The sequence below is a fragment of the Cornus florida genome, unplaced genomic scaffold (assembly GCF_030987335.1).
Source record: "Cornus florida cultivar Cherokee Brave unplaced genomic scaffold, ASM3098733v1 CherokeeBrave_3.0.0_Hap2_Chr03, whole genome shotgun sequence".
NCBI classification, from domain to species: domain Eukaryota; kingdom Viridiplantae; phylum Streptophyta; class Magnoliopsida; order Cornales; family Cornaceae; genus Cornus; species Cornus florida.
In genome coordinates, this window is record NW_026775573.1 from 56564204 (window position 1) to 56584264 (window position 20061).

Genomic DNA, 20061 nt, shown 5'->3' on the forward strand with positions numbered 1-20061 from the left:
GTTGGACTAAGAAGCACGGACACAAATACGGGATACGGATACGACACGGCAAATCCAAAAAAAATTAGGATACGGGTAGGGCGAGAACACGGAGAATAATAAATATATATTTATACGATGTTGTACTTTAAGAAAGTAAGAGTAATATTATTTTTTATCAACCTAATAAGAGAGAATGATAGAAAGAGGGTTAAAAAAGAAAAGTAAACAAAGAAACAAAAAGGAATAGGGTTTTGATAGAAAAAAATTAGGGCTTAGTTACTAAAAATTCATAGAAGAGAAAAAGTTCATGGAAACAAGACGAAAAAGGAAAAAGAGAGATAAAAAGAATTTTGCTGTGAAAGGGAAAGAAAAAAAAAAGTATCTAGGGTTTGTGAATAAGAAGAAAGAAAAAAGGAGGACAAAGAATAAGAGAGAAAAGAGGAGAAAGAGAGAGAGAGAGCATCCACCGGAAGCGAAGCTTGGTTGGTGGGAGAACAAGAGAGAGTCAAAGATGGTCGTGCAAGAGTTTGAACCTTTGGGCTCCGTTTGGTTAGATGGAAATAAGCTAGAAAAGAAAAGAAATAGAAAGTGAAAGAAAAGTGAAGTGAATGAAAAGAAAAGAGATTTTCTAGCATGCATTTGGTTAGTGTTCGAATTCATGAGAGAGAGAGAGAGAGAGAGAGTAAAACTGTGTATTGTATATATCTTAATTCTAAGCCTACAGTGGCTTATATAAAGGAAAAGTAATAACCTAATTATATAAGGTTACCTAATTACACAATGATCCTAACAACTATGGGTAATTACATAATGACCCAACATAAATATATATAAACATAAACATTCTAACACTCCCCCTCAAGCTAGAGAATACATATCAAATAATCCCAGCTTGGAACAGATAGTCCTTAACCGGTTATGACCCAATGCTTTCGTAAACATATCAGCTAGTTGATCTTTAGACTTCACAAATGGAGTAGAAATGCTCCCACTTAATATTTTTTCCCAAATGAAGTGACAATCAACCTCAATATGTTTGGTCCTCTCATGAAACACAAGATTCGATGCAATGTGAACAGCTGCTTGATTATCACAGAACAATAGAGTAGGACCTTCAACTGTCAACCCAAGTTCTTTTAAAAAATGTTGTATCCATGTCAACTCACTAGTGGTATGGGTCATTGCCCTGTACTCAGCTTCAGCACTAGATCGAGCTACCACCGTTTGCTTTTTACTTCTCCATGTAACAAGATTTCCTCCTACAAATGTGCAATAGCCTGTAGTAGATCTCCTATCTGAAGGAGAACCAGCCCAGTCAGCATCTGTAAAACCTTCCACCCTGAGATGACCATTTGATTTGTATAGTAACCCAAAACCTGAAGCTTGCTTGAGATATTGGATAATCCGAAGAACAGCAATCCAATGTGGCATTCTAGGAGCTCCCATGAACTGACTTACAGCACTAACTGCATATGAAATATTAGGTCGAGTGATAGTGAGATAAATTAATTTTCCAACAAGGCGACGAAATCTGCCCGGGTCATTAAATAGATCACCCTCATCAAACACAAGTTTTGTATTTAAATCCATAGGAGCATCAACCGGACGACCACCTAACATACCCTTTTCTTCTAGCAAGTCCAACACATATTTTCGTTGAGATAAACTTATACCCTTCTTGGATCTAGCAACTTCAATACCCAAGAAGTACCTAAGTTTACCCAAGTCTTTAGTGTGGAATCGATTTTGCAAAAACAACTTCAACTTAGCAATGCCTTCAGAATTATCACATGTGACCACAATATCATCTACATACACCAAAAGAAAAATGAAGCCAGCTTTAGTCGCAGGTGAAATACTGAATGATCGGTTTGGCATCCATTAAGGCCAAATTCTAATGCTGCCTCAAAGAATTTTCCAAACCAAGCCCGTAGAGATTATTTCAATCCGTACAAGGCCTTTTTAAGGTGACAAACACTGTGACGATACTCCCCCTGAGCAACAAACCCAGGTGGTTGCTCCATATAAACTTCTTCAACCAAATCACCATGTAAGAAGGCATTTTTGACATCCAATTGAAACAACGGCCAGTTACAATTGGCAGCAATGAAAATAAGTACCCGAATAGAAGAAATCTTAGCAACAAGGGAAAAAGTCTCATCATAATCAACACCATAAGTCTGAGTGTACCCTTTTGCCACTAAACGAGCCTTCAACCGCTCAATAGACCCATCATGAAGGTATTTAACTGTATAAACCCACTTACAACCAACCGTTTTGGAGCCTGGAGGTAAGGGAACAAGATCCCATGTGCAATTACGGTGAAGGGCATCCATTTCATCTACCATGGCTTGGCGACAGTCCGAATCAGAGAGAGCATCCTACAAAGTCTTAGGAACAAAAGTAGCAGACACTTTGGATAAAAAACAAGATAAAAAGGATAAAATATGACAGTAAGAGACAAAGTTAGAAATGGGATGTGCAGTAACACACGACCGAATACCTTTATGAAGAGCAATAGGCAAAACATCAGGCAAAGGTGTCGGATCCGAAGACTCTAAAGGAGATGGAAGGAGCGAAGTAGGCGGTCGAGGTCGTCGAGTATAAACCTTCAATGGGGCAACGGAGCGAGGAGTTTTGGAAGTAGGAAACAGAGAGGGAACCATTGGCATAGGTGGCTCAGGAGTAATATCGAGAGTAGTAGAATCAGAAAAATATGGGAGAGACTCAGAAAAGGAGACATCAGCACTAGTAAAATAGCGTTGAAAATGAGGACTATAGCAACGATAACCCTTCTGAGTGCGAGAATAGCCAAGAAAAACACACCTAGTGGCACGAGAGTCAAGTTTATCAAGATCGGTTCTAAGGTTATGGACATAACACACACATCCAAAGACCCAAGGAGTAAGATTAAACGACGCGGAGTCGGAATATAGAACAGAATGAGAAGATTTACCGAGGGCATCCGATTAATAAGATGACATGTCGTAAGAACAGCATCACTCCAAAAAGGTTTAGGAACATGCATATGAAATAAAAGGGCACGACAGACTCCCAGGAGATGACTTTTTTACGTTCAGCCATTCCATTTTGTTGAGGAGTATAAGTACAAGAGGATTGATGAATGATGCCTTCAGCATGGAAATAAATCTCAAAAGGGTCCGAGAAATATTCTTTGGCATTGTCAGAACGTAAAATTTTAATGGAACACCAAAATTGAGTTTTGATTTCTTTATGGAATATTTGAAAAATAGAGAACAACTCAGAACGATTTTTCATTAAAAACAACCAAGTCATACGAGAATGATCATCCACAAAAGTCACAAAATAACAAAATCCATTAATAGAAATATGTTTTATTGGTCCCCATACATCTAAATGAACTAACTGAAAAGGACTAGCAACACGATTACTAGCTCTCGGTTTGAAAGATATACAACAATGCTTACTAAGCTGGCATGCTTCACAAGACATGGACTCAACACGACTAAGGCAGGGGACTTGACGCTGCAAAACTGATAAGGATGGGTGACTGAGACGACAGTGCCACTGGAAAGAAGACAAAGATGATTGAAGAGCCGTGGGAGATGGTGCAAGATTGAAGTAATACAAGCCACCTACTCCATGTCCCGTACCAATCTTCTTCTTCGTCTTGAGATCCTAAAAAATACAACATGTGGGATAAAATGTAACGGAGCAATTAAGAGATTTAGTAATTTTACTAATGGACAACAAATTAAAAGGGAATTGAGGAACATATAACGCAGAGGAAAGGGACATAGAAGAGGTGAGATGAACACTTCCCAAACCCAAAACTGTAGTTGATGAGCCATTAGCAGGACTAACACTTTGAGAGGAAGGAACAGACTGAAAATCAGATAAGAGATGAGAACTACCAGTCATGTGATCGGATGCACCAGAGTTAAGAATCCAGGGACTCTGACGAGAGGACAAGAGACATGCAAGGGCACTACCTAATTGGGCAAAGGAAACCATGGAAGATGTGGTGGAAGGCCGTTGTTGAGACAGAAACTAAGCATATTCATCGCGGGGAATCGTAACCATAGCAGGCTTAACAGCCACGTGTGGAGCAGGAGGTGTGGCAAAGAAAGAAGAATCCCCTTCATTAGAAGTAACTTGATGTGCATAGGAAAAAGGTTGCAGTTTCCCATGAAGATCCCAACAGTAATTGACAATATGATTAGTAAGACAGCAGTGAGTGCAAAGTTTCGAGTCTCGACCTCTGCCACGACCACGACCATGACCACGAGTAAAACGACCGCCACTACCACGAGAAGACTGAAAGCCACCCTGATTCTCAACTAAGGCAGAACATTCACTGCTAGGAGGAGCAATGACACCACTTGAAGAACCCCCTGAAGCGCCACTTGATAAAGTAGCACGTTGGAGTCTTAATAACTTATCAAGAAGAGAGGGAAGTGCAGGGCTACCCAAAATCTGTGCTTGAACAGGTTCATACTCTGGTGACAACCCGGTGAGAACCCGAACAACATTAAAATCCTCACGTTGTTGTTGCATGCTCTTCACATCAGAGGTGATGGGTTGATATAAGTTCATTTCTTCACAAAGTCCCATTGCCCGTGAGAGGTACTCTTCTAGACTGTGAGTACCTTGCTGGAGGTCAAAGAATTGTTTGCACACCTTATAAATTCTGGTTATATTGCCAGTACCCGAATATAACTGTTGGAGTCTAGTCCATATCTCCTTGGCAGTGTCCAAATACAACAAGTGGGAGCTAATATGAGGTTCAATACAATTCAGCATTAAAGAAATGATCTGAGCATCCCTTTGTTCCCATGAACTGAAATCAGCATCACTATCCTTAGGTTTATCCTTAACCAAATGAGTGCCAAAGCCTTTGGTTTTCAGGAAAATGGCTACTGACTTGGCCAATAAAATGTAATTTTTGCCATTGAGCTTAACTGAAGTCATGGGAGGATTGAAGGAGGCAAAGGATAACAGGTCTGAACTGGCAGCCATGGAGAAGAAAAAAAAAAAAAAAATGAACCTGGAAAAAAACGCAGAATTTGTATTCTGGCCAGATTTGGTCAAAAGGGCCGGATATGGTCAAACGGGTCGGATCTCTGCTATCCCGGTTTTAGTAAACTAGGGTTGGAATAGCATAACCATGTAGCCAAACACGGTTCTTCTTCTTCACACCTTCACGGATGCCGGGGAGCAACACAGCAGAGGCTCTGCAAATAACGATGGTAGATGTCGGCGAGCTTGCTAACAACCAAAACGGCAACAACACGAGCAGCCAAACGGGCTTCAAGTTTGACGATGACGAATGAGGCTTCAGATCTGAGGACGATGAATGAGGAGCTCTCAATCCGACCGGCGACCAAACTTCCGGCAGAGAGAACAACACCACAATCATGATTCCGATCGCGATTCCAATCTTATACAAGAATAACACACTTGCCGTTTCCCACACCCATGAATTCATATTGCTCTGATACCATGTACGAATTCATGAGAGAGAGAGAGAGAGAGAGAGAGAGCAAAACTATGTATTGTATATATCGTAACCCTAAGCCTACAGTGGCTTATGTAAAGGAAAAGTAATAACCTAATTATACAAGGTTACCTAATTACACAATAATCCTAACAACTATAGGTAATTACATAATGACCCAACATAAATATATATATACATAAACATTCTAACAGTTAGCATGAAAATTTATCCAAGAAAATTATAGAAAAATATTATTTTGTTAGTTTGGATAGCATGAAAGTGAAAAGAAAGTGATTATGCATACCAAAACTACCCTTATGAAGTAAAATGATGGATTATTAAATTCAAATATATAATTGCTTATATTCATTTGTATTATTTATATTTACAATAAGGCTTCATAATATTTCCTTAGGTAAAACTAATTATTAGTTTAAGATAAACAAATTAAAAATAAAAAATAAAAAAATTAGAGATGAAGAGGCAATACTACTGCTTGGGAGAAAAATCAAATATTTCACCATATATATATATATATATATATATCCATACCGGATTATGAGTGGCTAGAATTACAACATAAAACAGACGATTAGAAAAAATAAAAAATTCTATTTAGAAGCACGATCTATTTTGAGTAATTTTACCCAAATTATCATTGATATTATGCATATATAATTGTATAATTTGCCTTGCGAACTTAAAATAGGAACTTTGATGATTAAGTACTAGGTAAAATAGGAACTGCAAATAAATAAGCGCTTCTTTCACGTGAAAATAAAATTTTCATGTGTTTTTTGTGGGAAAAATTTTGAGGGAAAATACTCAATAGGGGAAACTAAATTTTCCATTAGTTTTCTCTTTCTATCTATCCAAACTCTAAAAAAAATTAAAAATTTTCTCTTTCCTTTCTTTTCTAGCTGTTTCTACCTAACCAAACAAAGCCTTGAACTAAAATATAAGCATAAATATCTGATTGTTTAATGTTAAATTGTTTTAGAAAACAACTTTTTTTAAGTAAGTATGTAATGACCCTCCTCAATTTACACTCCAACCTAGCTTTCTTTCTAAAACTTTCTTAAAATCCCCAAGTGCCTTACTTCTCAAAAATAAAAAAATTCCCCAAGAATGGGACACGCATATCGGACACATATACATGGCGTGTCCGACACGTGTCGGGGCGTGACCAGCGCGTGTCCCTATCCGACATGGATTCTTTGCCCTTTTAGGCATGTCCGTGCTTCCTAGATGTTGGAATATAGTTAGGAACAACTGAAGTAAAAAACTTGCGTTTGGTTGAACAAGTTAGACTGGTCGTAAATAGTCGGACTAGTCACACTTTTTTAATTTTTGGCTGCAAAAGTCGGACTAGTCGCACTTTGCTGAAATTTGTTTGAAACCTTGCTTTTGTGTGCCGAAGTTGTCTTTTGCATTCAGAAATGAATATAGGATATTATGTGACCATTTTGATTAGAAAATCCATGTTTCTTTTGGTGTTTATTTGAATCTCTTTTCTTTTTCTTTTCCTCCCTTTCTCATGCAAACAGGGTCCTTATTCAATGATGTTGGGAAGGGGAAGGGGTGGCCAGGAGGGAGGGGAATGTTTCCTTCCATTGGGGTTGAGATTGGTCAATTCGCATTGCAAAAGTGATGCTCGTGGTTACGTTGACCCATATGGGTTGGCGTTTGTGTGATTGCTTCCGCTTGTTTGTGAGGATGTTGATCGTTAGGTTCCTTAAGTGTGGTTGTGATCTTTAACGTGGAGTGTGAATATGGATGATCGGATTCGGGTTTGATCATCCTTTGTTTCCCTTTCTTTTTTGAATCAAATCGGGTTCTTGTTTGATGAAGTTGGATATGTGCTTCTGCGTAGGTTTGAGGGTATGGAAAGTGAGTTGAGTTCAAGGTTAAAGCTAATTGAAACAATCTTGTGCGCTCTAAAACTACTTTTGAAAATTGCTTCTGCTTTATTCTAGGCTACCAACAGTTTTTACATGATTGATATAGATTGTTAAATAAGTCATTTTTTCCCCAGATTCATAGCTGACTACATTTGGTTTTTACTCCATTTATATAGATTGTTAAATGAATCATTTTTAACAGCTTCATAACTGATACATTTGGATGATATAAACACACACAGAGAGACAAGTAGACAACTTAAACAGCTACAGAAAGCATGTACATTAGTGTTATCATACCAATTAGAAATGGTGCAATATACTCGATTCTTTTGTTTAATTATTTATTAATCATCAAATGAACAACACAGATCAGTTTTCAAGTGAGACGTTGCATGCTGCATGCATATACCAGTATTAACTTTTTTCTTTTACTTATTCTTGTTCCTTCTTTTTATGTCATAGTTTTAGTTGTTCTGTATATGACATCTAAAGCTTCAACTCATAAAAGAACATTTTATGTTGGGATAACAACAAGATCATTAACAGAGTTCACATTTGTTGGTGTGCATCGGCAACTTTTCTTCGTTCCACATCATCGTCTAGCTATGTGGTAAATAATCTGTAATATACTCTATATGGATATCTTTGTATATATCATTTATATTCCCAGAATCAATACACAACTTTTTCTTGCATCAACAAATAGGATTATTGATAAATACATTTACAATAATGCAACAAATCAAGAAAGAATTGTTAAAAGAAATTTTTTTTTTTTGATAAGTAATTTCTTTTAACAAATCTTTCTTGATTTGTTGCATTATTGTAAATGTATTTATCAATAAAAGAAATTAAAATATAATTCACTTCATTTCCACTATAAAAAAGTCACCTTATAATATTTGTAATGATAATGAAGATTCACAGATTTTTTGTGATATCCTCCTTGTCACAAGCATATGTATTTTACAAATGATCCCAAACCCAAGTTATTAAAGATCATTAAAATAGCCTTATGTCTAAATAATTTTTATATTACATTTTAAGGGTTTTAACATGTTTATAAACTTTTATCTTTTGTGACAGTGATAAGTGCTGAATGTAATTGATCAAGGGAAGGCATTAGCATCACAATAAGAGAAGGTCCTCAACATTATTCATGTTGAGGAAAACTGAAAATGTTTATTCACTCAATGAGACTTCCAAATGCAGAACAATTTTGATCCACAACTAAATAAATAAAACAAAAACAAAAAAGTTGATCATTTATGGGAATCAAATTAGGTGTCGAACTGCCCAGCTTTTCATCATAGTTAGTGGTTAAAGCCTCGAAGGACCTCGATTGGCCCTCCTCTTCTGAGTTTGGTTAGAGCCTATGTATCTATTAAAATAATAATAATAATAAAAATAAAAATAAAATGATGCTCATCCCGAAAATGAAACTCTGGACCATGGAATTGCTTCCTTGCAAACAAAATAGGTAAGTAGATGTACCTGGGCAAGGAAACCTCCCAGAGCTGGGCCAATGATCAGTCCTATACCCCATGCAGTACTAACCTGACATAAAAATTATCATTGTCAAATGCTAGGATGTAATAAAAATTTTAAAAATCTTAGTCTATGAAGACCATAAAAGCTAGGATGTAATAAAATTTTAAGAAATCTTAGCATATGAAGACCATAAAAGCTTACTGTTGACAGTCCTAAAGCTTGGTGCTCTTCCCGGAATAGCTCAGATGCATAGGCCTGGTGATGGAGGTACGTTTAACAATTCAAGATAAAATTGGATTAAATAGAAAAAAAAAAAAAAAAAAAAAGCAGCAAAAAAATAACACAAACCTAGTTATACAAGATGAACCTGATTAAATAGAACTAAAAATTAGCAAAAAGTAAAATAAACCTAGTTATCTGAAATTTTACAGGGAAGTGTAAGCAGTCAAATGGATATTCAATAAGGGATACCTTTATTGGTCCAAGTAATCCATTAAAGCTCCCGAGAAGAAATCTTGTACAGATTGCCATCCAAAAGTTTATACTAAGACCAAAGAGAGTGTTGAAAACAACCCTAAAACAAAACATAAAATAAATATAAAATAAATAGTTCCAGAATCTCAAATAGCCAAAGTGAATTGCTAATATTCACACAAGTTCAAATACTAACACCGTGGAAGTCCCTATAATAATAACTGGTTTTCGACCATATCGATCAGCAACTATGCCCCAGAAAACAGATGTCAAAGCTCTTCCAAGCATAAATGAGGACCCTTCATGTTATCAAGGGATTTATTAGGACTACTTTGAACAGAACCCCAAAAGTGAAGATTAAGATGTGTATCATCAATGCTGAAAAGATGAGAAGAGAATTAGCTCACCCACATAACCTGCATAGTAACCGATGTCTTCTTCTCTTTTTGCAATATGGAAGTCCCTTATCTGGAACAAAAATCAAACTTAATTATACAGCAATATGCATGCATAAAGAGTTATGTATAAATTAATTGTCTTACAGGGCAAACAAATAATATAAGTATTACAAATACGACAACATAAACAAATTTGTTATTGTCAGCTGATCAAAATTTCTGATGATTTATGGATAAATTTCTTGAGTTCTTTAAGACAGGCTACATAGAAGAAGAATTAGAAACCAAGATTAAATGAAAAAACATTACTTCCTTGATTCTTCAACTCAATAAAATTGGCACCCAGAAATGCACTAACAATAATATCCTGACATCATAAAACGGTGGCATAAAAAAAAAAATTAAATGACGTTAAATTGCTCTCGTGGACAGCGTTGATAAATAGAAGCATAATTATAACTATTTCATGACCGACATAGCTTGAACATAAAGGAGGACTGAAAACTAATATTTCTGGTGTACATTCAAAGTTCAAGGCCTCCAAAGTTAGTTCAGCTGCACGTAGAAAAATAATTAGAAGGTACCAAAGTTAGTTCAGCTGCACGTAGAAAAATAATTAGAAGGTACAAGAAGAAATTTGTAGGTGGAAAAAAGTTTGTTCTACATGTGCTGCCACCAGCAGCCACACTTGGGTCTGCCATGCCACCATGTCTCGTCTATCCCACATACCGTCAAGTCACGACCTTGCCCAAGGCAAGTAGCCACCACCAAGTGTCCATGTGTGATTGGCGTGCCATGCCCCTTGGCTTGGAGCGTAAACCCATGTGCCGCCTGCCCTTGGGGTCGTGCCCTACTCATTCAACCACTGTCAGCTATTGCACAACCATGTCCAAGGCATGTTGTCCCCCACTCTGAGATGACTCATTTCTTTATGCCATTTAGGATTTATTGCCATAACAAATCCATATTCTTAATGGTTGGACAATCACATCTCTAGCGACAACATCAAATAAAACCTTTTCCCAATCACATCTCTAACAAGACTAACATGCACTTATTTCCTATAATGCAGTTGAGACACTCCAAAACAAACAACAACTCTCTGTCAGGTTGGGTGCTAAATAAGGGAATCTGACCTCACATCAGCATAGACGTGTGATCCTTAGGACATCTCCATAGACATGTGATCCTTAGGACACAAAATGTATTGAATCACCATAGTGTTCTCTACTTATATCTATTCCATAGTTAATACATTCGATGCCTCAGCTTGATTTCGCAAAAATGGATCAAATATTCAAATCCAAGTTTCTCCATACAGAGCTCAACATCGACACAAAATACCTCTGAACCCCAATATTGGGTACGTTGTTGGTTTTTCATTAAGTGGTTCACATCAGGGAATTTTCAGCTACGTGGTGTCATATCACCACCTCAGATGCATTCTCCTATATACACCTTCAGTTGGCTCTCTCCGAAAGTTTATCCATTACCTTGCTCTGCCCCATCAAGAGTCATCTCAGCATGTATTACCTAGATGCATCTTATGCCTAACTAGGTCCAGAGTAGAGTCAAGGGAACTCCTCTAGCTCGATGCTTGGCCATGGCATAACCTCTAGGTTGCGTCGTGGTTCACTTGGCATCCTGGGCTATGTGTCTTAACAGTTGAAACCAATGGTTGGTCAATGTTTTACTTCCTCTGTGGTTTATGGGTTAAATTATCCTAAAGATAGAGAAACGTGAAGTGACCACAAGACACACAATCGCCACATTTCTTGCTCAACACATTCTATTTTCTCCATAGATATGTCAATATTTCCATTTGGCCACATTACTCATTACATGTGAATGTGTTATTCTCCATACCTTTATTCCCCTCTAAAGAACAAGTGACTCCTACCTCATTTTGAAGAAAAACACAAGACAACATATTTGGATCCCATTACTGCAACAAGACCATACTTTTGTTCGATCCTGTATGCCAACCTTGACGTGGCAATATTTCTTTCAAGATGTGAAGAAACAAGAGTCCAAATAGAGGATTTTAAAAAATGTAAAACGGAAATTGTACAAAAATCCTAATCCTATTTTTACTAATTTGAGCATGTTCAGAGATCCCTGGCAGCCAAAATTGTGTTTTTTATATCCAACAAGCACAGTCAACTTGGACTAGACAACTTGGGTTCTTAAGCTAGTTAATATAAAGGAACACAAGAATAACGCAATTGAAGGCACAAGTAGCTGGGATGTGAATAAATTACAAAAACAGAAAATTAAATCGTGACCATTTTGTATTTAAATTCAAAAAATCTATAAGAAAACGATTATGAGCTTAACTGTGAAAAATTTAAGAATTAAATCTAGTCCTCTTTATATTGAAACTCGTGTCTAAGGTAACAATTACCAAATCCAAGACGTTTATATACTCACCATGAAGTAAAGGAATGGAAAAAGAGAAGATATTGGCAGTGCTGAAAAGGTAAAGGAAAAAACAGATATTAGAGCATCAATATATGACAGAGAAACTCATTACTAAGCAGAAGAATACAGTTTCTCAGACAAGTGATGCAGAAATATATATATATATATATATATGTGTGTGTGTGTGAAAACTTATAAGGGAGCACAAAATCCAATATGATATTGAAATGCTACAAAGTTTGCAAAAAAACTAAAACAAATTCACCAAATTTATATCATACAAAAGAAGAACGAAAACGGCAGATAATGGAAATAGATAAAGAAGAACTCAATGATCTTACTTTCAACAAAGCACCAAATTTAATCAATATTTAAGGGTTTTGAATGTTGTATAAAGTAGATGATGTTAGCTTATTTTTTTAATTCCAAACCAGAAGAATCTTCTGAATAAAAATTGCATCACCTACAAGAGAGAAAAATCTGACACAAAAACAAAACCACTGCAGCAATATAGTTAACTAAATATATTATTCGGTAATTCTATACAGTCCAAATTACTTCAATGTATTCTGCCTACTGTTATTTGGGCTATTTGGAGACAAAGGAATTCAGTTATGCATGAAAGTCGTTAGGAAATCTTCGCAAGAGGTGGCTCTTGCTTGCTTATGGGAGTGTTTGCAGCTCCTTGGCCTGAATTTGCAGGACTTGCAATGTTTAAATTTTACTTGATACTGTTGTTTGATTTTTCAGTAGTAATTTTCTTTTTCATTTTTTTTTTTTTTTTTTTTTTTTTTTTGGGTTTTTGTTTTTGTTTTGGCTATCTATTGAAAGTGATTCTGCTCCATAGTGGTGTTGTTGTCCATGGGGGTATGCCCTCATTAATCCTTGTACTCTTCTGTGTTTTCTCTTTTATTTAATACAACTCCATTCAGGGAAAAAAGAAATTAAATATATTATTTGGTTCGCACTGACAAATTTCTAACATACACTTTGTCGGAAAAAATTGCATTGTATAATCTAATAATATAACAAGGTTCCTTTCCAATGTTTTCTTTGTGGTCCCCAATGGGACTTAGCCTCTTATAGATCTTAGGCTGTTTTTGCTCGGGCTGCTAGTCTGCAACCTGATTAGCAGCCTTACATAGAATTTCGTTCTTTTGAACCATACCAGATTGTTGTTCTTTCACGCCCATACCATTTTTCATCTTTATGGCACCAATTGATCAAGTTCCATTTTTTTTTGGACACATCAAAGATAAATTTCTCATATGTTTACTGGTCTCAAAAACATGGACGGCCATCAGAGCAGCTGCCCAGGCTCTGCCTCAACAATTTTTTTTTCCCATACCTTTATGTATATATATTTGTGATATTTTACAAAATCCCCCCCCCCCCCCCCCCCCAAAAAAAAAAAAAATTATATTCCCCTTTCTAAAAACATTTCTAATTCTTTGTTTTTTCTTTTACTCTTCAAATTCCTTTGATTCCCTAAAAAATAAAAATAAAAATTGTATTCCTCTTCTTCAATCAAACCCCTATTTTTTCCCCTTCAGAATTCTCTTTTTTTTTTTTTTTTTTCTCTTCTTAAAATTTCTTCTTGTTGTACTCAAGTATGATGTAGGTGTTGTAACATTTTTTTTTTTTTTTTCTCTTCTTATTCTTTTTTCCTCTCTTCTTCTTATTTAAACAAATTTATGAAATTAATGTCTGTATTTTAGAATTTGAAATTTTCTTTCCTATAAATTTTTGCAAATAGTGAAACACTATTTAAATCTTATTATTGCACCGTTTCTGCACTTCTACCTATCAGCTTACGGTTTTGCTGTACTGTTAGTTGTCATGTTAGTTGCAGAAAAAATAAATAAAAAAACTTTATTATGTCAAATATGCCCGCCAAATAAATTCTTGGCTCCATCACTGCTCAAAAACATATTTTATTTGTAAATCTTATAAAATGCAAGTCACATGGTGAACTATTTACTGATGTGTCATCATATCAACTCTCTTATACACCTCTATTGTAATACTACCGCCATTTCAGCATTTCAATAGTAGTTACTTCTTATTGAAAATTGTAGTTTTCAAACACCCCACCTCCTAAACATACACAAACAAGCACAGAGATCCGCTCCACACATATAAATAAAAACAACAACAACAGAAAACCAAATCCAACTGAAAACTATGCAGCCATAATAATTGGTAAGGCAATAAGAAATGCTGTAGAAATTCAAGTGATACTAGCATGAGAAGAAATTGCTCACCTGTGCCAAGCACCACAATCCATATAGAAACCAATTCCTTAATAGGTAAACCTGTATGCATCTCTTTAAGCTGTTCGACTTTACAACCAGGGCAGTTCTCATAGTAATATTTCTTCAGCAGTGGTTCTTTACCCTCATTGGCCATTTTATCCGAACCCAACTACAAATTCAGCTCAAAATGCTTAGGATAGATCAAATACTGGAAAATGAGAACTTCAAAATCTTCTGGGTATAACAACAAGATACAACAGCTCTGGTTCTTTACACTCATTGGACCCAACTACAAATTCAATTGCATCATTGCCCACGTATGCCGGATTATAACAGCAACTGACAAAAGGCGAGGGACCAAACCAATCACGTCAATCATTATTATGCAGAAAATTACAAAAATGAAACAAGTGGTGAACCTGGACATTTATTCAAACACATAACATACATTTACCCAAAAACAACAGGCATTATTGATTCACAATACTACAAAAGCTACAAAACAAAAGACAATTGACTGCGTTGTTTTTTTTGTTTGTTAGGGGACAATTGACTACATTGTTGTGTGTGTATTTTTGCGTGTATCCTTCAATCCATCGATCGATCAAGAGACGTACCGTTCGTTCTGTGGGAGGTTCAGAATTGATACAGAGAAACGCTTCATATTTCTGGTACCCGCACAATGCGCTTTCGTTTCCATCTTCATTCCCGCTTCTCTGGGCGAACGTACTCTCTCCTATGGAAGACAAAAATGGTATGTGATGTTAGGCTAGAGAAATGCTATCACCAGAGTGAGCCCTATTTGCCGGTCTCCAATGTCATAAGAGTGTTACAAGATTGGGCCAAATGCATCGCCATAGGTTGCATGCATCCAATTGAGACGAAGTGTTGGTTTGAATTTTTTTTTTTTTTTTTTTTTTTTTTTTTTGCAGGGTTTGAATATTTTAACTTAATAATTAATGAATAAATTATTAGATGTATTTTTTTTTTTCACGGTTTGAATATTATAACTTAATAATTAATGAATAAATTATTAGATGTTTACGGGTTATATGGTCTCCTTCAATCACTTAAGTGACATATAAAAATAAATAAATAAAGTTGATACATTTACTTGCAATAATAATTAATTTGCCCTAGGTCACAAAATCATCTAGTAGCCACAATGTAGATTATACTTCATAACCTTTGAATTAATTATTTTAGTGGTTTAAAAAAAAATTATAAAAATTCATATTTATCCCCCGTTAGTAATCACCCTTTCTCTCACCAAATACATCACCTTCTATCTCCACTCGTACACTTCCATTGATATCAATTTAAGCAATTCTAGCTCCATGATCTAAGGAAAAACTTATCAAAGGCTTTTGTGGCCTAGTGATATCTATTCTACCTCCAAAAGTGGATGATAAGAGCTTCAGTCCACAAAGGAACATAGTGAATGTGTGAGTGGTTTGTGTATTTTTTGCCAATGAAAAAAATATATATCTAAGAAAAAACTTCTCGTAATATCCGGTAAGAATGTCGAATTAATGATCATTTCTTACTGTTGATCTGAATGACGGACAAAAATGATCACACCTAGAAACAACTTTTTCTGAAACCAGAATATGTTGTTGAAGGCAAAACGGAAGAGGTCATAAAAAATTCCATGATCTTTAACAACGTGATCTTTTATCACCTCAAGAATCTTTAAAAGAAATTCATATATTTGGATGATTAATTAATAGTCAAATAGGAGAACACTCCTTCTCCTTTGACATTGAAACTGTAAAAATATAAGATGGGAAAGATGAAATTGTAGAGAAAACATCTTTTTTTTCTATATGTTTCTGTACAATGGTATATATGCTAAATTTTGAAAGCTATACAAGTAAAATCAATATGCTTGATCCTAAAGTTAAGCCTTGACTCCAGCCAGGGATTTCTTGTTTAATATACAAAAATCCGATCCTGCAATCATGGCATTAGATGGGCTGGAATATCATAGATATTCTATCATTTAATACTCCCCCCAAATTGGAGCGTGAATGTCAAGAATGCCCAACTTACTCAGATGAGAATGAAACACAGCTTGTCCAAGTGGTTTGGTAAACATGTTAGCAATCTGTTGTCTAGTTGGTACATAGGTTGTTTTGATAGCACCAGATTGAATTTGTTCACAAACCGTATGGCAATCTAGCTCAATATGTTTGGTGCCCTCATGGTATACAGGATTGACAGCTATGTGTAAAGTTGATTTGTTATCACAATGTAAATTTGTAGGTTTCGAATGGCGAACCTTCAAATCCTGTAAGAGATATCTTATCCAAGTAAGCTCGTTTGTGATTGATGCCATGGATCGATACTCAGCTTCAGCGGTAGACCGAGAGATAGTTGACTATTTCTTGGATTTCCAAGATACAAGTGCACCTCTAAGAAAAATGCAATAACTTATAATTGACCTCGTTATGGTGGGGCAGCCACCCTAGTGTACATCACAGAAACTAGTTAATAAGCCTTTAGATAGAAATAACAGACCTTGGCCCAAAGCTCCCTTTAAATAACGCAAAAGCCGATGAAAAGGTGTGGCTTTCGCGGTTGTTGCATAAATCGATTGAAGGCATGAACTGAATATGTAATGTTTGGTTTTATGATTATGTGGTATATAAGGTGGCCAACTCCACGTCAACCCAATTCAAAACATGAGACGGATTTGGCTTGTACTTCCATAACATCGACACATGAAAAACATTGCGGACTCTATCCATTTGTGGTGGCAAAGCAAGTCTGTAGGTAACCTTTCTTACCTAGTCCAAGATCTTAAAAGATCCAACAAAGCATAGCGACAACTTGCCACTTTTTCTGAACCTCATTAATCTCTTCCGTGAAGAAACTCGAAGAAAGACGTGGTCACCCACCTCAAAGGATAGTGGCCATCTCAGCCTATCCGCATAACTCTTCTGTTGACTCTGAGCTGTAAGCAATCTCTGTCTGTTCAACTTAATCTTTTCGGTAGTCTCAAGTATGATGTCGGGTCCTAAGGCGGCTGTCTCGCCTACCTCAGTCCAACAAATAGGACACTTACAAGGTCTACCAAACAACGCCTCAAATGGAGCCATCTAAATGCTCGCCGGATAACTATTGTAGTAGGCAAACTCAATAAGGGGAAGGTGATTCTCCCAACTACCTCCCAAAACAAAAACACAGGCCTGAAGCATATCCTCCAAGATCTGGATGGTACGCTCCGACTGGCCGTTCGTCTGTGGATGAAATGCCGTACTGAAATGGAACGGTAAGCCAAACGCTGCATGAAGTCCTTCCCAGAACTTCGAAGTGAACTTGGCATCCTTATCTGAAACAATAGACACCGGAACTCCAAGAAACCTCACAATCTCCTTTACATATAGCACACCAAGTGCCTCTGCGTCATCTGTAAGTTAGCCGTCTTGGTCAATCTATCAATAATGACCCATACGGCCTAATTCCTTCTTTGTGATCTAGGGAGACCTGTCACGAAATCTATAACAATCTGCTCCCATTTCCACTACGCTACCAGCAGTGGCTGTAACAAACCAGCTAGTCTCTGGTGTTCGGCCTTCACCTGCTGACATGTAAGGTATCTGGCCACAAATTGCATAACATCCTTTTTTATACCATTCCACCAATACTGACGCCTCAAGTTGTGATACATCTTGGTATCACCTGCATGTACTACAAATCGGGAAATATAAAACTCCCGTAAGACGTCCTCATGACAAACTGTGGGAACAACCAACAAACTCCTGAACTGTAGACCTCCATCTGTATGTAAGGTCCAATCATTCACTATCTCACCACTGGAGATCAAAGTGTGAATGGTATTTAACTTCGGATCTTGTCTCTGTAACTCAATCACTCGTCCGACAAGAGTGGGCTGAGCCACAAAACTAAACAAAAACGCTGACTCACCGTCAACATCATCATCATAACAGTACTGATGAGCGATAAATATTGTATATTTGAGCCCCTAAATATACATATATTAAGGCCTAAAATGATAGTTCTATCCATTGTTAGATTGATTTATGTTTATTGTGTGTTTATAGGTACTTTTCTAGAGAAACGGTTAAAACCGAGACCTTATAATGAAAAGACTGATATCGAAGCTTACAGAGTCGTTGCCGGTCATTCAAAGCAAGCTGAGAGCTTAAATGGTGAAGTTTGGAAGAATTCAAGTACCAAAGCTTGAGCCTAAGTCCTGAGGCTCGAGCCCTGTAAAGAAAAAGAAGAAAATCAACAAGGCATTGAAGCTCGAGCCTTGTACCTTTAGAGCTCGAGCCCTAACCAATGGTGCTCGAGCCTTGGCCTTTAAGCTCGAGCATGAGGAGTCAGAATTTGAAGAGTTGATTTTAATAGAAAACCAAGCTTCCAGGGCCTCGTGCCAGACCTCAAGGATCGAGCACCATCATTCAAAGCTCGAGCCTTGAGCACCAAAAGCTCGAGCTTAGGACCCAAAGCTCAAGCCCTATGAAGCAGAGATCGAGCAATGTTAAAAAAAGAGAATCCCAAAATATTACAGGATTATTAAGCTCGAGCTCCACTTCTTAAGCTCGAGCCTTCCAGGACAGATCAGATTTAAAGTTACAGGATTATTCTTTTCTAACTCGTATCTCACTCCAAATGGGCCAGAAGACCTAAAAGTCCACCAGACTTTTATCTTCTTCTATAAAAGAAGGCATAGGCCTTGATAGAAGGAGTTCCTTATTCTCATATTATTCAGAAGGCTGGTATTGTGGTGGCGGCTTTTAGGGTTTCCATAACCTTAAAAGGTGAAGATCCTTAGAAGAGAAGTGCCGTCCGTGACGATGAAGACGACAACAACACAGATGATATTCTACATCGTCATAAGTAGCTAAATCCTCTCTTAGGGCACTGATGTAACCCATCTGATTACTATGGTTTGATTGTTTTAACTCTGGGATAATTTTAATATATATTATATTTCTTGATTACATGATTATGAGCAATTTAGACAACTCAATTGGTTCTTTAAAGTTTTAATAGTTTTTGAATTGTTATTACCTTGTCTTAGATATAACTATTCATTAACTATAATCAATCCATTCTTATTGGACGGTATCTGGCGGAGCCCTGCAGAACATAAGAATGGACATCATGTAATGGTATTCCAATGTTTTTTTTTAAATGAATGTTTTCATAGTCTATGCTTAGGAAAGATGGATTATTTACAAAATTAGTTAAAGTAGGTAGGTGGATAGTCTTTGCTAACCGCAGATAGGTTATAGTTAGCTGCAATTTATAAAACATTTTTCTTTAAAACTCGAATTGAACGAATGTTATTGAGTTTAATTCATTTGAAATATAATTTATTAAATCCCAGAGTTGAAATAGTTAACCATAGTATGAAAGTTGTGGTGAAGTCAAAGCCCTAAGACCACTCTCTCTCTGATCACTTTAGTTTAATTTAATTTAATTTAATTTTATTTTATGCTCATGACAACCAACCAATCAATCGATTCAACCATTTACTTGTAAACCAAATATTAGTTAAAAACAAATCAAAGAAAACTCCTCTCCCTATGGGATCGACACCCTCTATATAGTACTATCCTACAAAGATTCGTGCTATTGCGAGTGGTAAAAAATTGAGGACACATCAATTTTTGGCACGG

General features: G+C 36.5%; 1 protein-coding gene across 3 annotated transcripts in view; it reads right to left on the reverse strand.

Annotated features, from left to right (window-relative positions):
- The window catches only part of LOC132300583 (protein ZINC INDUCED FACILITATOR-LIKE 1-like), a 65209-nt gene extending 49893 nt beyond the window's left edge, over positions 1–15316 (reverse strand). The window contains exons 1-8 of one of the 3 annotated variants that reach the window (XM_059797742.1): positions 15025–15316; positions 14417–14746; positions 12162–12202; positions 9741–9801; positions 9530–9632; positions 9331–9433; positions 9061–9114; positions 8863–8925 (exon numbers count right to left, since the gene is read on the reverse strand). In XM_059797742.1, the coding sequence (XP_059653725.1) occupies positions 8863–8925; positions 9061–9114; positions 9331–9433; positions 9530–9632; positions 9741–9801; positions 12162–12202; positions 14417–14561 (570 nt within the window). In that variant the 5' untranslated portion in view covers positions 14562–14746; positions 15025–15316. The remainder of the gene's footprint in view (positions 1–8862; positions 8926–9060; positions 9115–9330; positions 9434–9529; positions 9633–9740; positions 9802–12161; positions 12203–14416; positions 14747–15024) is intronic. The other 2 variants (XM_059797743.1, XM_059797741.1) reach the window with 2 other exon arrangements.
- Between the last annotated feature and the right edge of the window lie 4745 nt (positions 15317–20061).